The following is a 26,123-nucleotide window of genomic DNA, read 5'->3' as shown; positions in this document are numbered from 1 at the left end:
TGCACCAGCCAGGCTGCTCTTGGTCTGAATGGTCTGTTCCTAGCTAAGGAGCACATTCAACCTTTTCTCACAGTCTGAAGTGGCTTGGCTCTTTGCAGCGCGACCCCTCTCTCTGAGCTATTATTTTGGCCACGCCTTCCCAATTTTAGGCTCCACTGGCCCTGCCTTACTGGTCTATATAATGCACACCTTTTGCCACCTGAGGGGTGGCTGTCCAAGGCAGCCACCAACCACCCAGCCCAGATCAACCAGCAACAGAAGGTAAGGAGACTGGGAGGAGGGGTGATTCGAGATGAAGTGGTGGGGTAGGCTTGGAAGGAGGTCTTTTTAAAAAAAAAAAAAAAAATTTAATTAATTTTTCAACATATCTTTTTCAACAGTAATTAAACATACTTTCATTCCTTACACCATTTTTTACATCCTTCCTATCAATTTATCCAATTCTGCGTAGTCCATTAATTTCGCCTGCCATTCTTCTTTCATCGGAGTTTCTTCTTGCTTCCATTTCTGGGCTAACAGTACTCTTGCCACTGTTGTTGCATATAAAAACAATTTCACAGCTTGCCTATTGATATCTTCACCTATAATACCAAATAAAAATGCTTCTGGTATATTTCAACATCTTTTTCAACTCATTATATATCATTTCCCAGAAGTTTTTTTACTTTCTTACACTCCCACCACATATGATAAAATGTTCCTTCCTTCCTTCCTTTTTTTTTTTTTACATTTCCGACACTTATTACTCGTCTTATACATTTTAGCTAATTTCACAGGTGTAATATACCTTGAAGGGGCTCTTGTGTTTGATCGCACAATCATAGAACTATAGCATTGGAAAGGACCCCCCAGGAGCCATTGCATGTCCCACCCCCTGCAATGCAGGAATCGCAGCTAAGGAATCCCTCACAGGTGCTCATCCAACCTCTGATTAGAAACCTCCAGTGAAGGGAGCCCTTTCCAAGCAAGTCCATTCTGCTGCTGAGCAGCTCTTACCACCAGAAAGTCCTTCCTGATGTTGAGTCTTGTCATTTGAATCTATCGGTCCTGGTCCTCCTCTCTGGAGCAGGAGAAAACAATTTCTGCTCTGTTTTCTGTGTGACAGCCGTTCTCTTGTCCCCTCTCAAGTCTCCTCTTCTCCAGGCTGAACCTAAAAAAGGTAAAGGGACCCCTGACCGTTAGGTCCAGTCGTGGCTGACTCTGGGGTTGCGGCGTTCATCTCGCTTTATTGGCCGAGGGAGCCGGCATACAGCTTCCGGGTCATGTGGCCAGCATGACTAAGCCGCTTCTGGTGAACCAGAGCAGCGCACGGAAACGCCGTTCCCCTTCCCGCTGGAGCGGTACCTATTTATCTACTTGCACTTTGACGTGCTTTTGAACTGCTAGGTTGGCAGGAGCAGGGACCAAGCAACAGGAGCCCACCCCGTCGCGGGGATTCGAACCACCGACCTTCTGACCGGCAAGCCCTAGGCTCTGTGGTTTAACCCACAGCGCCACCCGTGTCCCAAGATCTAGTCTAAGCTCCTGCTCAGTGGAGGAATATCCCCAACAGACAGGCAAAGCCAAGCTGCAGACCCTGTTGAGATCAACCTCATCTTGGAGACTGTCAAGACCCAGGGCTCACCCACACTTGCCTCTAGCCATAGCTATAATAATATAATAATTAGAAACCAAAAAACACTAAAATATCATACATTAAAAACTTCCCTGAACAGGGCTGCCTTAAGATGTCTTCTGAATGTCAGGTAGTTGTTTATCGTTTTGACATCTGGTGGGAGGGCGTTCCACAGGGCGGGTGCCACTGCCAAGAAGGCCCTCTGCCTGGTTCCCTGTAGCTTTGCTTCTCGCAATGAGGGAACCGCCAGAAGGCCCTCGGCGCTGGACCTCAGTGTCCAGGCTGAGCGATGGGGGTGGAGACGCTCCTTCAGGTATACTGGGCCGAGGCCGTTTAGGGCTTTAAAGGTCAACACCAACACTTTGAATTGTGCTCGGAAACGTACTGGGAGCCAATGTAGGTCTTTCAAGACCGGTGTTATGTGGTCTTGGCGGCTGCCCCCACTCACCAGTCTAGCTGCCGCATTCTGGATTAGCTGTAGTTTCCGAGTCACCTTCAAAGGTAGCCCCACGTAGAGCGCATTGCAGTAGTCCAAGCGGGAGATAACTAGAGCATGCACCACTCTGGCGAGACAGTCCGCGGGCAGGTAGGGTCTCAGCCTGCGTACCAGGTGGAGTTGGTAGACAGCTGCCCTGGATACAGAATTGACCTGCGCCTCCATGGACAGCTGTGAGTCCAAAATGACTCCCAGGCTGCGCACCTGGTCCTTCAGGGGCACAGTTACCCTATTCAGGACCAGGGAGTCCTCCACACCAGCCCGCCCCCTGTCCCCCAAAAACAGGGGCGGACCATCCGAATTGGTCCCACCTCCCTGCAGAGGGGAAGGGTCACGGAGAAGTCCAGTTGCACCAGGAAGTGATCTGACCATGGCACTTCTTTGGTTTCACTTTTACTTAGTGTCAGACCACCCACGTCACTAGAGGTCAACAGCTAGGTCAACTAGCTGTCAACTTTCCCCTTTTCTTGCGAGGAATCCTATTTGGAATAAGGGAATTTCCCTTTAAAAAAGGGAAACGTTGACAGCTATGGCCTCTAGCTCTGCTCTTTCCAGGTACAAGCCTGAGCTTAAAGGCTCCCACGCGTCCGAGGTTGCTGGTTGTTCCCCCATGAAAACAAAACCTCTCCTTCTTTTGTCTGTCTTATTTTCTTCCTTTATTTTGCAGTATTTACACCCCGCCTTTCCCCTCTAAAGAGCTCAAGGTTTCATACCTGGTCTCTCCCAGGTCTCAGTCTGACACTCTAATCACCACGCCCATTCCCTCCTACAGTCCTCAGGTGAAAATAGGGACATTGTATTCAACATCAGTACAGTGGTACCTCGGGTTAAGTACTTAATTCGTTCTGGAGGTCCATTCTTAACCTGAAACTGTTCTTAACCTGAAGCACCACTTTAGCTAATGGGGCCTCCCGCTGCTGCTGCGCCACTGGAGCACGATTTCTGTTCTCATCCTGAACCAAAGTTCTTAACCCAGGTAATATTTCTGGGTTAGCGGAGTCTGTACGCTAGAGTCCTGAAGCGTATGTAACCCGAGGTACCACTGTATCACTGCCGCCCTGCTTTTTTGCATGTGAAATTATTTATATTAAAGTTTTCCATGATACAGCAACCTCCCACAGCCCAGCTAGCTCCAGCACCCACGCTGGACTCCAATTCCCTCCTTGCTAACTTGTGCAAAGGACATTGCAAGTTTCCTTTGAAATGCATCATTTAATGCCTGCTTCTTGCAAATTGCCATTATGCCTACACAAGATAAGTTTCAGGTGAAGAGGGTGAACCTTACATTTTGGGGAAAGCAAGCCGTATCCTGATTCGCAAGTGAAATATACTCGGAGTCGAGTGTGGATTTCATGCTCTTTATTCAGCTCATAGTGGTGAGGAGGAATGAAAGTTCCCCCAAAGTATCAGCTTTATATACATTATTTACACAACGGGCTGCACATGATTGGCTAATTCCGGAATTCTCCTGTAGGCCAATCAGGTTGCGGATTCACTTCCACCTGGAGCTGGATTGGGTGGCTCCTGTGGACCAATCAGACTGCTGCATTCTGGATCTTATTGTTCTAGGACCAATCAGACTGCTGCATTCTGAATCCTATTGTTCTAGGACCAACCAGACTGCTGCATTCTGAATCCTATTGTTCTAGGACCAACCAGACTGCTGCATTCTGGATCCTATTGTTCTAGGGCCAACCAGATTGCTGCATTCTGGATCCTATTGTTCTAGGACCAGTCAGACTGCTGCATTCTGAATCCTATTCAACTCAGTACAGTGGTACCTCAGGTTAAGTACCGGTACAGTGGTGCCCCGCAAGACGAATGCCTCGCAAGACGAAAAACCCGCTAGACGAAAGGGTTTTCCGTTTTTTGATGCGCTTCGCAAGACGAATTTCCCTATGGGCTTGCTTTGCAAAACGAAAAAGTATTGCGAGTCTTGCGATTTTTTCCGCTCCCCCCCTTTTCTAAGCCGCTAATAGCCTTTTAGCCGCTAAGCCGCTAAGCCTTTAATAGCCGCTAAACCGCTAATAGCGCTAATCCGCTAAGCCGCTAATAGGGTTGCTTCGCAAGACGAAAAAAACCGCTAGACGAAGAGACTCGCGGAACGGATTAATTTCGTCTTGCGAGGCACCACTGTACTTAATTCGTTCCGGAGGTCCGTTCTTAACCTGAAACTGTTCTTAACCTGAAGCACCACTTTAGCTAATGGGGCCTCCTGCTGCTGCCGTGCAGCCACCACGCGATTTCTGTTCTCATCTTGAAGCAAAGTTCTTAACCTGAAACACTATTTCTGGGTTAGCGGAGTCTGTAACCTGAAGCGTCTGTAACCCGAGGTACCATTGTATATAACAGCAAGTCAGGAATAAGACAGGCTTTATTGTTTATTGCTAGACAAATAGGTCATGTGACAAAGACACACGAGAGCCGAAGCAGCCAAGCAGGCGGGGAAGTGCTGGGACTGCACAATCATTTGCGCCTAGTCAAGTTCTCCAGGCCTGACTGCTAAGTGTGGAGTCACTCTGTCATGTGACTTAGTAGCCAGTTTCTCTTTTATGTTCTCTGTAAGATGTCAGTCAATGTCAGTCTGCCTCAGTTGTGAGCAGAGTCAGTACAGTGGTGCCTCGCAAGACGAAATGAACCCATTCCGCGAGTCTCTTCGTCTTGCGGTTTTTTCGTCTTGCGAAGCACGGCTATTAGCGGCTTAGCGGCTATTAGCGGCTTAGCGGCTATTAACGGCTTAGCGGCTTTAAGAAAAAGGAAACAAACTCGCAAGAACTCGCAAGACATTTCGTCTTGCGAAGCAAGCCCATAAGGAAATTTGTCTTGCGGAACGACTCAAAAAACGGAAAACTCTTTCGTCTTGCGCGTTTTTCGTCTTGCGAGGCATTCGTCTTGCGAGGTACCACTGTATGTAATCTCAGTCAGACTGTTTGGAACCATGTTGTTTATGAAGAAGTTTATTTTAATTCAGTAAAGCTTTTACAGTGGTACCTTGGGTTAAGTACTTAATTCGTTCTGGAGGTCCATTCTTAACCTTAAACTGTTCTCAACCTGAAGCACCACTTTATCTAATGGGGCCTCCTGCTGCCGCCGCGCGATTTCTGTTCTCATCCTGAAGCAAAGTTCTTAACCTGAAGCACTATTTCTGGGTTAGTGGAGTCTGCAACCTGAAGCGTATGTAACCCGAGGTACCACTGTATTCTTTAAAACTCTGCATTATTAATACCGTATATGCTGCATGTCAAAATAGTCATCAGTTTGATCCAGAAAATCCAACAGCATAAAGGTTACAAATATAGTAAGAATTCCAGAAGGTCATGAAGGGCCACAGTGGCTTTTCTAAATATCAAAATGCAAGTGCGACTGACACTTTGAAGCAGGGCCAGCAAACTTTTTCAGCAGGGGTCCAGTCCACTGTCCCTCAGACCTTGTGGGGGGGCGGACTATATTTTGAAAAATAATAATAAATGCACGAATTCCTATGCCCCACAAATAACCCAGAGATGCATTTAAAATGAAAGCACACATACTACTCATGTAAAAACACGCATATTCCCAGACGGTCTGCCGGCCAGATTTAGAAGGTGATTGGGCCACATCCGGCCCCCGGGCCTTAGTCTGCCTACCCATGCTTTGAAGCATCAGTATGGACCAGCTCAAAGGCAGACCCCATAAAAACTTGCATGCCTATCACCACCTGTCTTTTCTGCACCTGGTCTTTAAGTTTCTGCTTGGAAGAATTGTGAGCTAGAGGCGGGCTGCTTTAATGAAGGAGGCCAAACAAAGCCCTTTGACGCATTTTGGCTGTCTCTCTTTCTCCAGGTTACTGCAGAAGCCGCCATGGCCCAGACTGTTCTTCTGAGTGTCGCCCTTCTGAGTGTCGTCCTCTCCTTCCATGGCGCCTTGGGCATCAGTGGCTGCAGAGTCTCTCAAACCGGGCTGGAAAACTGTAAGGGAATCTGGCCCTGTGGATGTGCCACTTAAAATCCGCAAGCCAACCATTTATTTATTTTGCAGAAAACCCCCAGGTAGCTCAACGCTTGGTGTGTTTCTCGGATGCAACAACAACCCATACAAACAGGTTCCAGACACGGTTCCTTGCCATGCCTCCCCTCCCTCAGAGAACCAGGGGAACTGTAGTTTTGCGAGGGCGCAAAGAGTTATTGGGCCTGCACATTTCTTGGGATTCCTTCCTTGTGCACCACCAGCTACGAGCTTTAAGACATTCTGGAGCTGTGTGGCATCTATAGGGTTGTGGTTGGCATCTGTCTGTCTTCAGAGACATTGGAGTGTGCCTCTGGGGGTGAAGTCCAACTGCTGCACTAGCAGCACCAAAGCGACCTCTGGGGGACAAGCCTGGGCAGTGTGTTTGGAGGTCCTGGGATGCCCAGAGGACAAGACCTCCCTCTCAGCCCCACTGATGTGGTCCAGAGGAAAGCAGAGCAATGTGTTTGAGCCTTTTCTTCTCCCAAAGATTCCCTGCAAGGCAGTGGAGGTTTAGGATGAGCGCTTTGCTTCTCCTAGATGGTTCCTTCCCAGGTGGGCAAGGTTCAGCCAGACGTTCCAACTTCCAGATACCTGCTGAAAACTTTTGCAATTATTCCATCAGGCTTGAGCAGGCAATTAAGAACGGCATCTTTCTGTAAGAGCTAGATGACCTCTGATTATAATTTTTTATACAGCTTTATATACAGGTGAAACACGGAAAATTAGAATATCGTAGAAAAGTTCTTTAATTTCAGTAATTCAACTTAAAAGGTGAAATTAATGTATGAGATAGACATGCAAAGCGAGATATGTCAAGCCTTTATTTGTTATAATTGTGATGATCATGGTGTACAGCTGATGAAAACCCCAAATAAACAATCTCAAAAAATTAGAATATTAAATGAAATCAGCAAAAGAAGAATTGCAAATAGCTGTACGCCACAGCAAATAAAGGCTTGACATATCTCGCTTTGCATGTCATGAGTCTACCTCATATATTAGTTTCACCTTTTCAGTTGAATTACTGAAATAAATGAACTTTTCTCATGGCCACGACTTTCCCAATGCTGAATGTGGAAGACTGCTGGCTTGCACCAACCCTGGCTTGTTCCAGGGCATTGAAGAACCTGGTCCTTGCCTCTCCCTTCTCCAATAATCTCCTCTTTGTGTTTTCTTTACAGATTGCCTTTCCACAAAATATTACTGGGCGCAATCCCTGCAAGGTCCTATCCAACAGCTCCCTGTCCCCGCCCTTCCTGGTCTGGCTGGGTGAGTAACGATCTTCCTGCGGGGAAGTCATTAGTTTAGATGCTTTTATGGGAGACAAGTTCCACTCTCCAAGTTGCTCCGGGTTCTTTTTTCTCTTGGAATTCTGGAAGCCAAGACCCAAGTTTGGGGCAAGTGCTCTTTGCTGAGAAGACACCCCAGCAGAGATGTAGCATGGCAAAACACGCAGCAAAGAGAAATGTAGAAATATAGGCTGTGAAACCTTTCAAATGTGTCCTTCTGGTGAGTCACACAATGTCCCCTTTTAAAAGCTTTCCCCAAGCTATCCCACTTCCCTAGCACAGAGAGAGGCCACATGTCCAGTAAGTCATAAAGTGCTTTGCTTACAAACTGTCCAAAGGTCAGGTTCATGTGCTTTTCCATACAGCAATCAGAAAAGATGCACAGGCAGTTTAAAATGTTGCTTAGTTATAAAAGGTAGACGTAGAGGAGAGAAAAGCTAGTTTCAGACTCCATTCTTTCTGAAACAAAAGAGGCTGGTTAAAGCCATGCGACCGGAGCAAACAGCTCAGACCTCCTCACATGCTGTAATCCACACGCTTCGTCTAAATCGGTGGTCCCCATACTTTTGGGGGCTACTGCCCCTTTGGTTCCATAAACCCATCCCCAATGCCCCTTGCCTTACCCTCTAGAAAGCCTTATTCAGAATGGTGGTTTGCATGGCCTACTGAGAAGAACAACACAGTGAAATTCAAAACTGTCATGGTGGCTTGTACATTTATTCAAAATCCAAATGAAGCTGCTCAATCAAATGGATGAATGTTATCCAGTGATGCCAGATTTTCAAAGTCTGATAAGTCTTTTGCAACTCCAGTGCCCCCCCAACACCTCCTTGCCTCTTAGCACCCCACCCTGGGTAATCCCCCTGCCCCCCCCCCCGGTGGCAGTCCCTCTCCTAGCATCTATACATGTCCGTACAAAGACTATGGGCCCAGAATTGATTATTGATAGATGACAGTAGAGTTACTTAAGAAGAGAGACCCAGGAAAATCCAGTCTGCCTTAAAGCATCCTGGATTACTTAAACTACAAGGCTAAAGCTAGCCTATCAAAGCTTCCCTTTTAATCTGCAAAGGAATGGCACTCTCCTGAACACACAAATGTGAGCAAGGATGGATAATATCCGATAAATAGATCCTATCCTAGCATCTATAAACATTCCTACAAGTACTGCCCACTTTGGGAATCATTGGTCTCTAAAACAATGGCTGTCACCCACCTGAATAGAACTTTGCCAATTAATCAGATGCTTAATAATAATAATAATAATAATAATAATAATAATAATTTATTTATACCCCACCCATCTGGCTGTGCCTCCCCAGCCACTCTGGGTGGCTTCCAACAGAATATTAAAATACAGTAATCTATTAAACATTAAAAGCTTCCCTACACAGGGCTGCCTTCAGAGGTCTTCTAAAAGTCTGGTAGTTGTTTTTCTCTTTGACATCTGGTGGGAGGGCGTTCCACAGGGCGGGTGCCACCACCATGAAGGCCCTCTGCCTGGTTCCCTGTAGCTTTGCTTCTTGCAGCAAGGGAACCGCCAGAAGGCCCTCGGTGCTGGACCTCAGTGTCTGGGTAGAACGATGGGGGTGGAGACGCTCCTTCAGATATACTGGACTGAGGCCATTTAGGGCTTTAAAGGTCAGCACCAACACTTTGAATTGTGCCTGGAGACGTACTGGGAGCCAATGTAGGTCTTTCAAGACCGGTGTTATATGGTCTCTGCGGTTGCTCCCAGTCACCAGTCTAGCTGCCGCATTCTGGATTAGTTGTAGTTTCTGGGTCACCTTCAAAGGTAGCCCCACGTAGAGTGCATTGCAGTAGTCCAAGTGAGAGATAACTAGAGCATGCACCACTCTGGTGACACAGTTTGCAGGCAGATAGGGTCTCAGCCTGCGTACCAGATGGAGCTGATAAACAGCTGCCCTGGACACAGAATTGACCTGTGCCTCCATGGATAGCTGTGAGTCCAGTATGACTCCCAGGCTGCGCACCTGGTCCTTCAGGGGCACAGTTACCCCATTCAGGACCAGGGAGTCCTCCACACCTGCCCACCTCCTGTCCCCCAAAAACAGTACTTCTGTCTTGTCAGGATTTAACCTCTATCTGTTAGCCGCCATCCATCCTCCAACCACCTCCAGGCACTCACACAGGATCTTCACTGCCTTCACTGGTTCTGATTTAAAAGAGAGGTAGAGCTGGGTGTCATCTGCATACTGATGAACACCCAGCCCAAAGACTCTGATGATCTCTCCCAGCGGCTGCATGTAGATGTTGAAAAGCATGGGTGAGAGGACAGAATCCTGAGGCACCCCACAAGTGAGAGCCCAGGGGTCTGAGCACTCATCCCCCCCACCACTTTCTGAATACGGCCCAGGAGGAAGGAGCGGAACCACTTTATGACAGTGCCCCCAGCTCCCAGTCCCCCTAGACGGTCCAGAAGGATGCTTTGGTCGATGGTGTCAAAAGCCGCTGAGAGATCCAGCAGAACTAGAAAACAGCTCTCACCTTTGTCCCTAGCCCACGGGAGATCATCGACCAGTGCAACCAAGGCAGTTTCAGTCCCATGATGAGGCCTGAATCCCGACTGGAAGGGATCCAAATGGTCCGCTTCTTCCAGGCGTGCCTGGAGTTGTTCAGCAACCACTCGCTCAATCACCTTGCCCAAGAATGGAAGATTTGAGACTGGGCGATAGTTGGCCAAGTTGGCCGGGTCTAAAGGTGGTTTTTTAAGAAGCGGTTTAATAACCGCCTCTTTCAGCGGGTCTGGGAAGGCTCCCTCACAGAGAGAAGCATTCACCACCCTGCGAAGCCCATCGCCCAGCCCTTCCTGGCTAGCTTTTATAAGCCAGGATGGGCAAGGATCAAGGAGACAGGTGGTTGGTTTCACTTGCCCAAGCAGCCTGTCCACATCCTCAGAAGTAACAAATTGGAATTAGAATCATAGAATCATAGAGTTGGAAGAGACCACAAGGGCCATCGAGTCCAACCCCCTGCCAAGCAGGAAACACCATCAGAGCACTCCTGACATATGGTTGTCAAGCCTCTGCTTAAAGACCTCCAAAGAAGGAGACTCCACCACACTCCTTGGCAGCAAATTCCACTGTCGAACAGCTCTTACTGTCAGGAAGTTCTTCCTAATGTTTAGGTGGAATCTTCTTTCTTGTAGTTTGGATCCATTGCTCCGTGTCCGCTTCTCTGGAGCAGCAGAAAACAACCTTTCTCCCTCCTCTATATGACATCCTTTTATATATTTGAACATGGCTATCATATCACCCCTTAACCTCCTCTTCTCCAGGCTAAACATGCCCAGCTCCCTTAGCCGTTCCTCATAAGGCATCGTTTCCAGGCCTTTGACCATTTTGGTTGCCCTCCTCTGGACACGTTCCAGTTTGTCAGTGTCCTTCTTGAACTGTGGTGCCCAGAACTGGACACAGTACTCCAGGTGAGGTCTGACCAGAGCAGAATACAGTGGCACTATTACTTCCCTTGATCTAGATGCTATGCTCCTATTGATGCAGCGCAGAATTGCATTGGCTTTTTTAGCTGCCGCGTCACACTGTTGGCTCATGTCAAGTTTGTGGTCAACCAAGACTCCTAGATCCTTTTCACATGTACTGCTCTCAAGCCAGGTGTCCCCCATCTTGTATTTGTGCCTCTCATTTTTTTTGCCCAAGTGCAATACTTTACATTTCTCCCTGTTAAAGTTCATCTTGATCCCACACAACTTGACTAGACAGGACTCTAGCACTCTCCTGCCCCAGCTCTGCTCCCACGGTGGAGTCTACCTCTTCCCGAATCTGAGTGACTTTATCTGCAAAAAACTTTGCAAAATCAATGCAGGAGTTCATGTGGCCCGTATCTCTTAATGAATTGCTTCAAAGGTGCATATATCTGCATGGGGGTAAAAAACCCAAGACCCCAATACTTGGGCAGTCTCCTTCCTTTTTTGCTTTTGATGGTCACACGCAGTCGCAGAGCAGTAAATGCTGACACGCCGGAGCTTGCGATGACCACAGCCGGAAGATCCCTTGTCCACCATGGAAATGGCTGGCAAAGGGTTGTGTCGCAAGGAGCGTGTTTGCCTTGGGTCGTGGAAACTTCGGCTGACGCTGCTCAGCCCCCTCCTAACAGCTCCTTTTCCTTTTCTGCAGCTGCCGATTCGATGTCCTGACGTGTGAGCGTGTGAGCGTGGTTTTCAGGCCGCCCTATGGCGTGGACGTTGTTGTGTGCTTCGTGGTCCAGATCAAGTGCTCTTTGCTGTGAGTAAGATGCATCCCGGGTCGCTGGGCAGATTTGGGAGACCCTTCGTTGCCGAAAGTTATGAAGACAAAACCGCAAAAGCCTTTGCGCCCGCTCTGCCCGGCTGCTCACGCACGGCAGGACTCTCCCCTTGGCCGTGAGCTCTGTGGTTTGAGGACAGGGGGGTGCTGATCTCTTGGCACCCCCTTCCCGTCCAAAAAAGCTCTTGCTGTTCCCTTGGCGCCTGCTGGGCGTAAGGGGCCAGTCTGTTCTGGCTGGGTGGGAAAGGGAACCCCAGAGGTGAAAAGGGGCAGGGCACAAGATGTTGGACATAATATTATGTTTGCTGACTGGGAACAGTTGTGGACCACAGGTATGAAATTTACGGCATGTAATGCCTTAAGAGAGAATATTATGAAAATGATATACAGGTGGTACATAACCCCAGTCAAACTTGCAAAAATCTATCATTTGCCCGATAACAAATGTTGGAAATGTAAAGAAACTGAAGGTACATTTTTTCACCTTTGGTGGACGTGTCCAAAGATTAAGGCTTTCTGGGAAATGATATATAATGAATTAAAAAAGGTATTTAAATATACCTTCCCTAAGAAACCAGAGGCCTTTCTCCTGGGCATAGTCGGCCAAATGGTGTTAAAAAAGGATAGAACTTTCTTTATGTATGCAACAACAGCAGCAAGAATACTTATCGCAAAGTATTGGAAGACACAAGAACTTCCCACGCTGGAGGAATGGCAGATGAAACTGATGGACTATATGGAATTGGCGGAAATGACTGGCAGAATCCGTGACCAGGGAGAAGAGTCGGTGGAGGAAGATTGGAAGAAATTCAAAGATTATCTACAGAAACACTGTAAAATTAATGAATGTTAGAGTGATGTTGGATTGAAAATAAGTGGTTTCCAGCTGTACAGGATAAAGTTATAGATAGATTAAGATTAAAGATTAGGATTAAAGAAGTTTAAGGAAATGGAAATTTGGTATTTAAGAGGTAAAATTTTAATGTTATATTACAGTAAGATTAAAGATTAGGATTAAAGAAGTCTAAGGAAATGGAAATTTGGTACTTAAGAGGTAAAATTTTGATGTCATATTACATTAAGATTAAAGATTGGGATTAAAAAAGTGGAAAAGAAATTGCTGGACAAATAATTTGGACTGGAATACAAAAGAGGAAGTCCAGAAAATAAGTAAACGGAAATGAAAAAGTGATATTGTTTTTAATTGCTCTGTTTCTTTTTTCTGCTCTTTGTTTTATTGTGTTTTTTTTCTTTTTTTGAATTATGTACTGTGTATTTGTGTATTTCTTTTTTATGTTTTTCTGTCTAACTTTTTATTGAAACCTTAATAAAAATCATTTTAAAAAAAAGAAAAAGAAAAAAAAGAAAAGGGGCAGATCAACAAAGGCAAACCCGGCCTTCACCAGGGAAGTGAAGGAACATCTCTACACGCCAAGATGAAATATGCAGGAGAATGAGTGAAAGGAATATATGGCCTGGCTCATGACATCCTCTGTCTTGCATTTAAGAGCGCTAAAGAAAAATCAGATGGGAGGGTGGCTCTCCAGATGATTTGTCACTTCACATCATCCCCTGACAGCATGGCTAAGGGCACATAGGAACATCGGGAGCTGCTTTTTGCCTGGTCATCTAACTGCATGCTGTCTGCGCTCTGGATGGACCTTCATAATATGGCCATCCTTCTCTTCTTTCTCTTTCTCTTAAGGTCTTTCTTTTCTTTTCGTTCTTTCTTTCTGCCTTTGTTCTTTCCCCCCGATTAAGTAGCTGTTTTAATTCCTTATATTATAAAAAGATACTTTGCTGTGGGTTTGTATTTTTGTATATCTTTGAATAAGTATCTCAAGCTATATCTATCTATCTATCTATCATCTCTCTCTCTCTCTCTCTCTCTCTCTCTCTCTCTCTCTCTCTCTCTCTCATCTATCTATCATCTATCTCTCTCTCTAAGAAATATTGAGCAGAAGAGAAGGGAATAAAAAAATGTTTGAAGTTTCTCGCCTTTGTCTAGAGGAGCATTTCTAATGACATTTTCCTGGCTTTTGCATGCAAATTAAACCGAAGAGTAAAATTAGTGGCTATATTTTACAGATTCCATTTCCTTGAGCACTTAAATAGGTTGCAAATATTGGCTTGTGTGTTTAACGGACTTGGATAGTTCTGCACTCGACTCAAATTAAACCCTTTATATTTTTTTTTTTGGGGGGGGTATTCTTTTGTAATATGGCGCCCTGTGCAAGCCCCAAATTTGGCTGCCCCAAATGGATCTTCTCCATCACAGATCTGCACAATTCTGTGCCCCCTTGGCTAGGCACCCTGCGCGGAGGAACCACCGGCAATGCCCTAAATCTGATTCTGCTCCATTACTGGCAGAAGTTCTCCAGTCTTATCTGAAGATGCCAATATTTGAACCCGGGACCATTTGTGTTCAGAGCGCACGCCTGGCCACTGAGCCGTTCCTCGTCTGGGGTGGTGGCGGCGGCCATAGTGCCCTCGTTTCGGCCTCGCCTCTCGAATCAAGGATGGATAGCAGCTGACCTTCCTCTCCTCTCTGCTTAGGCTCACAGTGCGCGTCGCATTTTGTGCTACCATCCGGCTGACGGTGGTACCTTTGGGGCTGAGCTTCGGCAGCTGCTCTTCAGAGTACGTGGAAGTCAAAGTAGACCCACTGATCAAGTAGGTGATGCTCAACTTCCTTTCCTTGGCGGGGGGACGGGACAGGCGGGGGTCGGTCGAGCACCTCTCTTTCCCACAACCAGGGGAAATGCCCTGAGCCATCAAAGGTGTGTGAGATTCCAGCCAAGTCTATCACCAGATCTAGGAAAGCAGCTTGTTCCACTGTGAAAGGACGTGTGGGTCCAGAATTGGCCTCCACAGTCATTTACAGGCTCACTCTTAAAACCGTGTTTATGGAAGACTCGGCTAGGAGGGATCGCCCAAGAAGAAAGACCCGGGGAGGCAAAGGGTTACAGCTTCCATGCAGGGGTGGAGTGCATGAAAATGCTGCCCAGGTGGGGTGTGCAAGGCGCCCTTCCCAGGGGTGTGGTGCGGAGGGAACCGGCTGCAGCAATGGGGCAGGGGCTCACTCCCGCTCCCCAGTCCTGGAGAGGGCACAGCAGCATTGCAACCCAACCCTAACCCACTTTCTGCCAGGGCTGCTGGGCCGGCCGTGAGGAAGCAGGATCTGATCTTCACCCTCCATGCTCTCCAGTACCCGCCCTCCCTGCAGGGCACAAGGGGGATCTCTGCCGGGGGGCTGGTTCAGTTGCAATTATGGGAAGCGATGCGTAAATGAAATGAATAATAACAACAGAATATGAAGAAAGGAAAGAGGAGCAGGATTCCAAAGAACTTAATTCCTGCTTTTTTTTTTTTGGTAGTTTGCAGCTGCCAGTAGTGGCGAAAATCCTGGCCCCTGTGCTGGATCCTGTGGTAGGTCTCACAGAGCATTTTATTTTTCCTCTGCTAGCAGCCCCACATCACCCAAAGAGGTTCCAAAAAGCAGTAAGCAAATTCAGTTGATCGGAGGCCTCTGCCTCTGCAATGCTCTCTTCAGGGGAATCTGGTGTCTCTTGTGCATCTATGCTTTATTGTCGTTGTTGTTGTTGTTGTTTAGTCGTGTCCGACTCACAGTGACCCCATGGACCAGAGCACGCCAGGCCCTCCTGTCTTCCACTGCCTCCCTCATGCTGGTAGCTTTGAGAACACTATCCAACCATCTTGTCCTCCGTTGTCCCCTTCTCCTTGTGCCCTCCATCTTTCCCAACATCAGGGTCCTTTCCAGGGAGTCTTCTCTTCTCCTGAGGCGGCCAAAGTATTGGAGTCTCAGCTTCACGATCTGTCCTTCCAGTGAGCACTCAGGGCTGATTTCCTTAAGAATGGATCGGTTTGATCTTCTTGTAGTTCAAGAGTCTCCTCCAGCACCAGAATTCAAAAGCATCAATTTTTCAATTTATTTTGAAGAAGTTTGTTAAGTTGTGGGTGAACATATCAGATGACACAGTGATTCTTCAAACAGCTCTTGCTTATTCACAGGCCAGAACAGAACTGAACTGAAGGGTTCAGCCAGCCTGCTTATATAGAGCTCCACTAGAACGCAACAGTAACCATTTTCTGTAACTATCCAATCACTGAATGTCACTTTCGATCCCTTATTTGCATATGTGGACCTGAACTATCTACAGTATCCCCCTGCTGGCCCAGGGTGAGAACTTCAGTACATAACAAAGTTTACTCACATTTCAGTTCACGATTTGATCCCTGAAAGGCAGGCTTTAGCTAGTAGTTACATAACAATCTGTGAGTTCGTCTCACATGGAGCTTGAACTCATGTGCTGCTGACTGAGAGCCAGCAGTCAGCAAAATTACATTCAGAGAACAAAATGGCCGCAGTAGAGCAGCACTGCAGTAAGAGATCAGCAAGCAAGAGAGCAGGTGAATGTGTGTGAGAGAGAAAGCTTAAGATGGCTGCGTGACTCGGCTCTTTTATGGAGTCAGCCAGGGCTGTGCCCATCTCCCAGGTCACATGCAGAGGGAGGACGCTCCAGACCAGTGGAACAGGAAGTTTGACTGGCTGGACGATCATCCCCTGTATGTCCACTCTAGCAGTACAGGTAATGTTGTACTTGACTGCTCCACTGGATCACATCCCACATCTAGGAGGTCCCCAAAAGGGTACATGAAGGCACCTGCTTGATCTCAAGTGGCAGGGAGTTCCAAGTTTCTGACCCACTGGACCTTCTCTTTTTCTGCAGGTTTGTGGTCAAGCCCAGAAGATAATCATAGAGCTGAACATCGTCCTTGGCCTCCAACTTCGTAAGCGCTAATGGGGTGCACCGCTGGTTTACTTAAAAGACTCACGAGTCGCTTTGATATTTTAAGAAAATCGCAAAGTAGTACGCAAAAGAATAGAATGTCTAAATGGGCACAATAAGATGATATTTAGCCAGAAAACTGTACGCCTTCACATTAACCCAGTGATGGCCAAACTTGGCCACTGCAGAAACCAATAGCGCAGCTGAACTCTGCTCTGACAATGAACGCAAATGGGTTTTGGCCAACGCAGAGGACACAAAACGGCATTAGGAATGAGGTCACCAGGGAGGAGGCTAAAGCTGATGGTCTGAGGGTCAAAAATGAAGTCTAGCGTTAAATAGGTCTTTGGTTCCCAGTCCTGGGATTTTTTTGTTTTTGAAGTAGAGGTTTTGAGAGGAAAAAGTTTCATTTGGATTTTTGGGGGTGGGGTGAAAGTCCCTATTCTTCAGAACTCCCTGCCTATCAATACCTTGGCTGGTACTTTTTTCAACACCCACTAAAGCCATTTTTCGCTAGGCAAGCCTACTATGCATTTGCTTTTTCAAACTGCTGAGTTTTTGCTTATATTTTTACAGGTTTTTAAAAAAATGCATTGTTTTTAAAGCTATTGTTAATGGATATTGCACACCGTTCTATGTAAATGGTTAAGAGTTTTTTCCATTAAAGCAAAGCGTTATATCGTTCTTGCAAAATAAATAACAGAATATGACCCCGGCCCTGCCCACATTCCACATGTAAAACAATAGAATCACATTCGCAACCAGAGGTGCCACTGTATTAGATATTTGTTAAATGGTACAAGTCATAAAATGAATGGGTATTGGGGAAATTAAGGTGAAATTAAGGGATGCAGTTAGTCTTAATGTAAAAGAGTTGTGAGAATCTGAGAATCAAAATGTAATTCAACGTATTTAAAATTTCGAGGGCATACGTTGCCTATTTACAGGAGGCTCATTTAATGGAACAGGATAAATCTTTATGAATGAAAGATTGGGGCGGGGGTAACAGGTATACGTCACGGATACTTTGACGAATGCTAAAGGTGTGGCCATTTGGTTCAAAAAGCATTTTTCTTATGTACTTCTAGCCGAGAGGTTGGTACCACCTCTCGCCCCCCCCCCTTAGTCTCAGTGCTGTCCCTTGCAGAACTCAGCAGGGGGCAAGATGGAGACCAGACCGTGTTGCCTCTGCCTGACATTGGCTCTCTGGCGCCACCTACTGCCTGACTCCCGGCCTCCTGCCCCATCAGTCGCAAGAGCTGCCAGCCATCCCTGCTTGGGCTACTGTTCTGCTGTGCTTTGTGGTCCAGCTTTGGAAAACTCCCGATCTTTCTCCCCCAGAGCCAACGCCGTTCTTCACAGGCTGCCAGTACATCTGCACAAGGCCCTATCCGCCTCAACTCAACACCGGCTACTTGGATTTCCCTTTTGCGGTGAGTGGCTTCATCTTCTAGGAGGTTTGTTACAGGCTCAGAGGGAGTCAGTCTGAATAATGGATGCAGGGAGGGAGGGCTAGAATTAGGGCCGGGCGATATTTCAAGATTGTGATATATCACCAGCTAAACATTGCAATATACTGATAAATCACTATGCCTGAAATAAGGATCAGGCTATGTACAGGCATACGCGGGTGGCGCTGTGGGTTAAACCACAGAGCCTAGGACTTGCCGATCGGAAGGTCGGCGGTTTGAATCCCTGCAACGGGGTGAGCTCCCGTTGCTCGGTCCCTGCTCCTGCCAACCTAGCAGTTCGAAAGCACGTCAAAGTGCAAGTAGATAAATAGGTACCGCTCCGGCGGGAAGGTAAATGGTGTTTCCGTGCGCTGCTCTGGTTCGCCAAAAGCGGCTTAGTCATGCTGGCCACATGACCCGGAAACTGTATGCTGGCTCCCTCGGCCAATAAAGCGAGATGAGTGCTGCAACCCCAGAGTCGGCCACGACTGGACTGCAGCGAACGGAAACGGAGGATTCGAACTGCCGACCTTCGGAACCGTCACGGGGATTTGAACCGCCGACCTTCGGATCGGCAAGTTTGCAAGGAGAGACTCCCTTGATTAGACGCTGGCCGGTGAAGGGACTGACCCATAGCTTTCAACTTTCCCCCTTTCTTGCGAGGAATCCTATTCGGATTAAGGGAATTTCCCTTAAAAAAAGGGAAACGTTGATAGCTATGGACTGACTAGTCCACCAGGGGGCTGCATCACCTGCCCTATCCCGTGTGCCAGCAACCCATGCTATGCCCCGGCCACAAGGGTTATCTAGTTCAACCGGCTGCAACGCAGGAGTCTCAGCTTGCAATTCTCTGGGCTGGCAGTTCCTTTAGCAGTTGGCGCTCTGACCTTCCCACCTGCTTTCTGAATGGCCGCTGGACCTGCCTTGAGTCCATCACCTCAGGAGCCAGAGCAGACTCAGCTGACGCCTGCAGCTGAGGATCCAGCACAGGTGAGGACCCTTCAGGCTCATGCCCCAGCCCCGGCTCAGCTGGTTCTGGAGGTGGGGAATCCTGTGCAGGCTGGGATCCCTCAGGTTCAGCCTCCGAGTCCGAATCCCAGGCCATCACAGCGACTGCAGTTGGGTCCCACTGAATTTCCCCCCTCTTGTTCTCCTTGCAGCCTCAAATGTCCTGCGGAGGAGCTGTGGTTCCCTGGCCCAACTATCCCATCTACTACCCACCAGCCACCCTCGTCCCTGACGGACACATCTGTTATTTTTTGAACGAAGCTGACATAGGCCACATCTTTTCAACTTTGATGGCAAGAGGATTGTTCAACCTTGAGCTCACCGTGGTGAGTTCTGCACAGTGAGGGCCCTTTCCCTGGGCAATTGACAACAAGCTGGAGGCAGTGGTCACCAATTTTTTTTGGGGGGGAGCACCGCCCCCTTGTTTCCATAAGATCACCCCCAGTGCCCCCTAACTTTACCCTATTAAAAAAAAGCATCATTCAGAGCAGCGGTTTGCACAACCTGCCCAGGAAGAGAATAACACAATAAAATCCAAACCAGTAACAATTAATTGCACATTTATCCACAATCCAATTTATTTGTTCATTTAGCTTAATTAATGCAGCCGAGGTGATCAGCTTGATCCAGGGCTACCAGCTTTTCAAAGTCTGGAAGTCATTGACACCTCCAGTGCCCTTTTGCCCCTTTGCCTCTTAGTGCCCCTCCAAGATGATTCTACCACCTTTAGGAAGCAGTGAATCAGAGGGTCAACACCAGAGATATTTTTGCCCCGCTCAGTGAAATATGAAGCCTGTGCAAAGATGGCAGCTTGATCTGATTCAGCTGAAGCCCTGGGATTCAGAGCTTCAGGGGCCAGTTTGTTCATCTGGGCCATTAATATTCTGCTTCATACTGCTTAAAGTAAGGATAGTAGGAAAGGCTATATTGATTAAGTATTATACTTCCTTCCCTTCAATATAGCAGGAAGTTACTTTGCAGATTTGTTTGAATCTCTTTAGTTAAGTGAAATATACTTGGAGTCAAGAGTGGATTTCATGCTCTTTATTCATCTCATAGTGGTGAGGAGGAATGGAATGAATGTCTGCTTTATATACATTATTTACACAATGGGCCCCACGTGATTGGCTAATTTTGGGATTCTCCTATAGGCCAATCAGGTTGCAGATTCACTTCCACCTGGAGCTGGATTGGGTGGCTCCTGTGAACCAATCAGACTGCTGCATTCTGAATCCTATTGTTCTAGGACCAATCAGACTGCTGCATTTTGGATCCTATTCAGCTCAGTACATAACATTAAGTAATCCAATTTGGCTTGCCCAGAGGGATTATTCCTGGTGTCACACTTCTTCAGATACACTGAAACAGAAGTCACCAGACCCTTATATATAGTGGGAGGGTGGGGTTTTTATCAGAAGGGTAGTGGGAGATGGGTGATTGACTCAATGGGTATGGTAAACCTGTTGATGACTGTTAACAACTGCAATTAGTCCTACTGGAAAAAGCAAGGGATAGTATGCAGATGACCCCACCCTCCCACTATATATATATATAAGGGTCTGGGGACTTCTGTTTCAGTGTATCTGAAGAAGTGTGCATGCACGTGAAAGCTTATTCCCAGAAAAAACTTAGTTGGTCTCTAAGGTGCTACTGTAGAATTTTTAAATTTATTTTGAAGATGCTTACTCACATTTCAGTTCACGATGTGATCCCTGAAAGGCAGGCTTTAGCTAGTACAGTCATACCTCGGGTTGAAATAGCTTTTGGATAAGTATTTTCGGGTTGTGCGCTGTGGCGACGCAGAAATAACGGAGAGCGTTACTTCCGGGTTTCGCCGCTCGCGCATGCGCAGACTGTCAAAATTACATTGTGCGCATGTGCAGAAGCGGCGAATCGTGACCCACGTGCGCGCAGATGCACGGACGCAGGTTGCGTTCGCTTCTGGATGCGAACGGGGCTCCAGAACGGATCCCGTTCGCATCCAGAGTTACCACTGTAGTTACATCAGAATCTGTGAGTTCGTCTCACATGGAGATTGAGCTCATGTGCTGCTGGCTAAGAGCCAGCAGACAGCAAAATTACATTAAGAGAACAAAATGGCCGCAGGAGAGCAGCATTGCAGTAAGAGATCAGCAAGTAAGAGAGCAGGTGAATGTGTGTGAGAGAGAATGCTTAAGATGGCTGCGTGATTCGGCTCTTTTATGGAGTCAGCCAGGGCTGTGCTCATCTCCCAGGTCACACGCAGAGGGAGGACGCTCCAGACCAGTGGAACAGGAAGTTTGACTGGCTGGGGTAACATCCCCCTGTCTGTGTCCACTCTAGGGATTGTTTAATTTGACTGCTCCAATGGATTACTTCCCACACAAACACTCTCCATTTTTCACATCTGGATCTCAAAGCAGATGTTATTATTTTTTAAAAATGGGGGAATATACAGAAAGGAAGAACTACAATTAAAAGCCCCCATTTAAAAAACCCCAGAACAATTAGCCAAGATCTCCTTAGGGCAGTAGTACACTTGCCATTGATAACGTTTAAAATGTGTTATTAAAATGTGACACCAGAGGGTGCTGCAGAGCAGAGAGCCACCGACAATGGGAAACTGCCATTCAGCGTTCTAAACGTTATTAAAAAATAACGTTCTGTAAGATCAATGTAGATCCAGCCCCTGCCATAAATATTAGGGTAGTATCCGGAGCCATTTGCAACAGGACATCTGTTTCGTCTTCTCTCTGTGGCTTCACACAACCTCAAGCCTCAGTTTAAGTATCCAGGGAGACATCCTTTCAGACAGCGTGTCTCCTCCCCCCCCCATTTTTTTAATTGATTTTCCAAATTTATAACAAACATAAACAAAAAAGAAAAAATACATATAAAAAACCAAACAAACATACAAACATTCATCCTAACTATTATACTCCCACTTTTATTACCATTGTTAGTTGACTTCTTCAAATCCCTCTAGCTGATTTTCCATATATTTCATTATAGCAGTTTTCCAATACTAATTTCCAATAAGATTAACTTAATCAATTAACATCTTTCTTTCTTAGCATATTCACTTCTATCCATAGTGTCATACAATTTAAAACATTTAACTCCCAAGCCAATTTGGTACTCACAAATATTACTACTTATATTATCTTAGAATATTTTACTAAATAATCCTTAAACTTCTTTTAATTTAAGAAATCTCCTGGGTGACTCTTTGAACAGAGCCCAGCATTGGGGGGGGGGGGGGCGCCATGGCAGAACATTATAATCAAGATGTATTTTCTTTCCACAGTCGACTGTGACCACCACTTTAATAATGAGCCACATCCCTGAGGTACGTGATCCTCCTTGGCTGTGAGATGGGTGTGTCAGGGGACGGGGAGATTTTCAGAGATTTGTTCATGGGCCAGCAGGGTGGCTAAATGGCTTCTTGGCTCCCCTGCGTGTGAGCGACAGACACATTTTGGGAGCGATACCGACCACTTTGGAAACACCCCTCAACAAGTTCCGGACAACGATACCCTTTTCCTCTCCCCAGGCAAAGCTCTGGAAACCAGCCTTGCGAGTTTGCAGCTTGGTTCAGCTGATGCTGCGCAGCGGGAACCGATTGGCTAGCGCTTGTGTTGTCGCCAGCACATCTCTCCGCTCTGTCTATGGAGCAGTTTTGCAGCTGTTTTCAGGGGCTTCAATGGGGACAGGAAGGACTGCCAGCTGAATCAGGATTTGCTGGTCTGTCACACAAACTGCGAAGCCAGCTCCGACTGAAAGTGAAGAATCCTCTGGGCTGGCTTTTTTAAAAGCATTTTATTGTTTTCCCACAATTTAAAATACAATAAACAGCAGCAGCTTATAGCTGGAATCGCTGCTTAGAACAAGTTTGTGATGCATATTGAAATCTCTCCGATAAGTCTCTCCAGATGTTTCTGTGGGTCTGGCTAGGTTGTCTCGGTTGATTGTCCCATCTCATATGGTGAGATATTGCCTCTGGCCTCCCTGAGCTGGCAGGTCAGTTTCTCGACCAGAGCAACAGGGCCACACCTGAGCATGCCACGAATCTTATCGACAGGCCTGCTGCAGAAAACCAATGTTTAGCAATTTCTAAACAAAAACGTCAGCATCTCCTTGTGAGATAAGTTGATTTCATAGAATTATAGGGCAGTGGAGCTGGAAGGGACACCCAGGGTCATTGTATATTATTGAAATTGTATATTATGTCCTACATCTTGCGCCCATTTAATCAGTACTGATTTTACTTCTTCATCTTTGGTCTCCCATTCCAAAAGGCTATTATATGCCTTTTAAAAATAATTTTGTGTTTTCTTCTATCACTTTCTTTTGGAAGTTGGAAGCCAAATATGAGAAGCCTTTTTTGTTATCCTCCTTAAATATATCCTGTAATTGTCTATGATGTAACCAGCTTTGAAGATGCTCTTTTATTTCATCATATTCTTTCAGTTTTAACTTCCCCTCTTGTTCCACCAACAGTTCTCTCTATGTTGGCCACTCTCCTTTTCCACCCAATATTTTAAGTGATAGTGCTTCGATAGGTGATAGCCACCATGGCGCTTTGGGTTCTAATAAACCTTTGTATTTCTCCCATACTTTAAACAGTGATCTTCTTATTAAATGATTGTGGAATCCTTTATGCACTTTTGCTTTTCCATACCAGAGGTAGGCATGCCATCCAAATCTATTATCATGTCCAGGAATCTCAGCTTAAAGCATCCCTGACAGATGGCCACCCAACCTCTGCCTGGAAACCTGCAAAGAGGGAGAGTCCGCCAGATCCCAAGAGAGTCTGTTCCACTGTCCAACAGCTCTTCCTGTCAGAAAGCGCTTCCTGGGGTTTAGCGGGAAAATTAGAGCAAATTATATAGCCAAGGTAGCCACCAACTGTAAAGGAGTTGAATTTATTTGACCCTATCTACATCAAGCTATATTCTATCTTTATCACCAAACTCCGAATATAATTGCACATTGTATTAATTAACATTATTTTTAATATATTAGTGGTCATGTGATAATTTTAGCTTACAAATTTTATTGTTTAATGTCTTAATTTGTATAGTAAGGTACTTTTATAGATCTGTTTAGAGTAGGTAATGTCTTGATAATATAAATGTTTTTATCAATTCAGTATATTTTCATTTAATTGTTGAATGATTCTGTGTACATTGCGGCAGCCTTTGATAGCTCCTTAAATACCAAACTGGTCTTCCCTAACACCTTACATTAAAAACCTGACAGTACCAAACCATCGAAGGCTTTTCACCAAAGCCAGACTAAACGTCTTTCCTTCTGCGGTGCTGGAGGGCAGGTTGAGAGGAGTTCCCTACCAGGACAGACTTTGCTCGTGTGCTCAAGACAACGATTCCATAAAACATATTTTGTTGCACTGTGCAAAATATGAGCAAGCCAGGGGTGAACTGATATTACCCTTGCTGGTACCTTTCCTAGGAAAATCAGAGGCTCGTTATGTCAGGTTCCTATTGGAAGACCGGACAAACGCTAGAACATTAACAGTGGCGAAGTTTTTATCGGTGGTTGCAAGAACCAAGGATCCCTATCTGAACAAAATGCTTGTTTAACCTGGAGGTAGACTGTCTGAATTGTACATTGCTTTGTAATGATTTGTTGGGTCTCTGGACCGTAATAAGGATTGATTGATTGATAACTTCCACCCCACTGATGACGTGCGCCAGAGCCAGGATAGATGATCCTGAGAGGTCACATCTACCCTCTTTTCCGACAGATTGAATGTCCAGCGGATCTTCCTTCTTTGCTGAAGTTCTCGTGCACAAGCATCTCCATCCAGTTTACTGCTAACGCTATCAGTCTTGATGCTGAGCTGCATATCGATATTGGCTATTCCCAGTCAGAGTTTGTTGGCCTCCTTCAAGCCACAGCGGTAAGTAAAAACACCGGGCAAGTGACCCTTCAGGAGCCGAGAATCAGGGGTGGGATTTTCTGAAAACCTCAATGAAGATTTTATCTACACCTATTTCCCTCCCCAATTCTTGTTTTGCTCCTTGGTCTCAACAAGAAGTGCGTCTCCCCCGATCTCCCCACCCTGCTGTACTGAAAAGATGAACTGTTAGGCACACGTGCTCTCTAGGCTCCTAAAAGCAACCAGCACGCAGCTATAAATGAAAGGCAATAAATTGGTGAAAGATGAGCCACTCCTCTTCGCGTTTAATTTTGCACATGCTTATTTCAGTTTAAAAGAAACATGCAGCGTCTGTGCGCAAGTGGTCGTTTGATACAAGACTCCATCTGATGTGAGCAAAGCTGGACGGAGTCTAAATCTCTTAAAAAACGGATTGCTCTCAATCTCACCTGCCCCTCGGTTTGACTTTGATGCCCTTTGCATCCCAATTTCAGAGAGTGAGAATAATTCTCCGCCCGGCCATTGACTGCCAAAGAGGACTGCTGCTGTTGTCGGTGGATGTGATAAGGTAATGCATGCAAGGACCCTTCCCCTGGTTTGGATTAGGTCCCTTGGGACTGTGCATGGAGGCCCTCGTGGGCAGCTGTGGTGGGCTTGGGGCAGAGAGCGTTGTTTGTGGGCACCCATGACGCTTCTTCCTCCCTGCACACAACTCACACTCTGGAAGGTCCCCAGATGAGTAGGTGTTGAAGAGGCCTGTCTCAATGAAATATACTCGGAGTCAAGAGTGGATTTCATGCTTTTTATTCAGCTCATAGTGGTGAGGAGGAATGGAAGTTCCCCCAGAATATCTCCTTTATATACATTCTTTACACAATGGGCCCCACATGACTGGCTAATTCCGGGATTCTCCTGTAGGCCAATCAGGTTGCGAATTCCCTTCCACCTGGAGCTGGATTGGGTGGCTCCTGTGGACCAATCAGACTGCTGCATTCTGGATCCTATTGTTCTAGGACCAATAAGACTGCTGCTTTTTGAATCCTATTCAACTCAGTACAGAACACTCAAAAAGCAGGGATGCAGGGCTGAGGCTGTGAATGCAAGGAAGGAAAGAGACCATATAGATTGAAAGTTGCAAAGAGACCTGGGGCTGGCTTGGGATTGAAAGTTGGGGAATGGATGGGGAGGGGATGGGTGGCTCTGCCTCGCATCACAGCGGCTCATTCCTCTCTCCCCAGCGACATCCAGATTACAGCTGCTTGCAGCGGGAAACCTTGCACGATTTCTGTAAGTAGCGGGTGA

General features: G+C 46.5%; 1 protein-coding gene across 1 annotated transcript; it reads left to right on the top strand.

The window, feature by feature from the left end:
* Positions 1-172: 172 nt before the first annotated feature.
* LOC308479500 (uncharacterized protein) lies at positions 173-26,123 on the top strand (the record flags this gene model as incomplete). Its single annotated transcript, XM_081010213.1, has 13 exons — positions 173-261; positions 5,934-6,060; positions 7,280-7,367; positions 11,542-11,649; positions 14,227-14,343; positions 15,048-15,099; positions 16,422-16,482; positions 17,823-17,914; positions 19,093-19,266; positions 22,227-22,268; positions 24,687-24,842; positions 25,316-25,389; positions 26,060-26,123. The coding sequence occupies exons 2-13, from the start codon at positions 5,952-5,954 to the stop codon at positions 26,121-26,123; spliced, it is 1,137 nt and encodes a 378-aa protein (XP_080866339.1). The 5' UTR covers positions 173-261; positions 5,934-5,951.

The sequence above is a fragment of the Podarcis pityusensis genome, assembly GCF_964106645.2.
Source record: "Podarcis pityusensis genome assembly, chromosome: 6".
Classification (NCBI taxonomy): domain Eukaryota; kingdom Metazoa; phylum Chordata; class Lepidosauria; order Squamata; family Lacertidae; genus Podarcis; species Podarcis pityusensis.
This window is presented reverse-complemented; position numbering and strand designations above follow the sequence as displayed.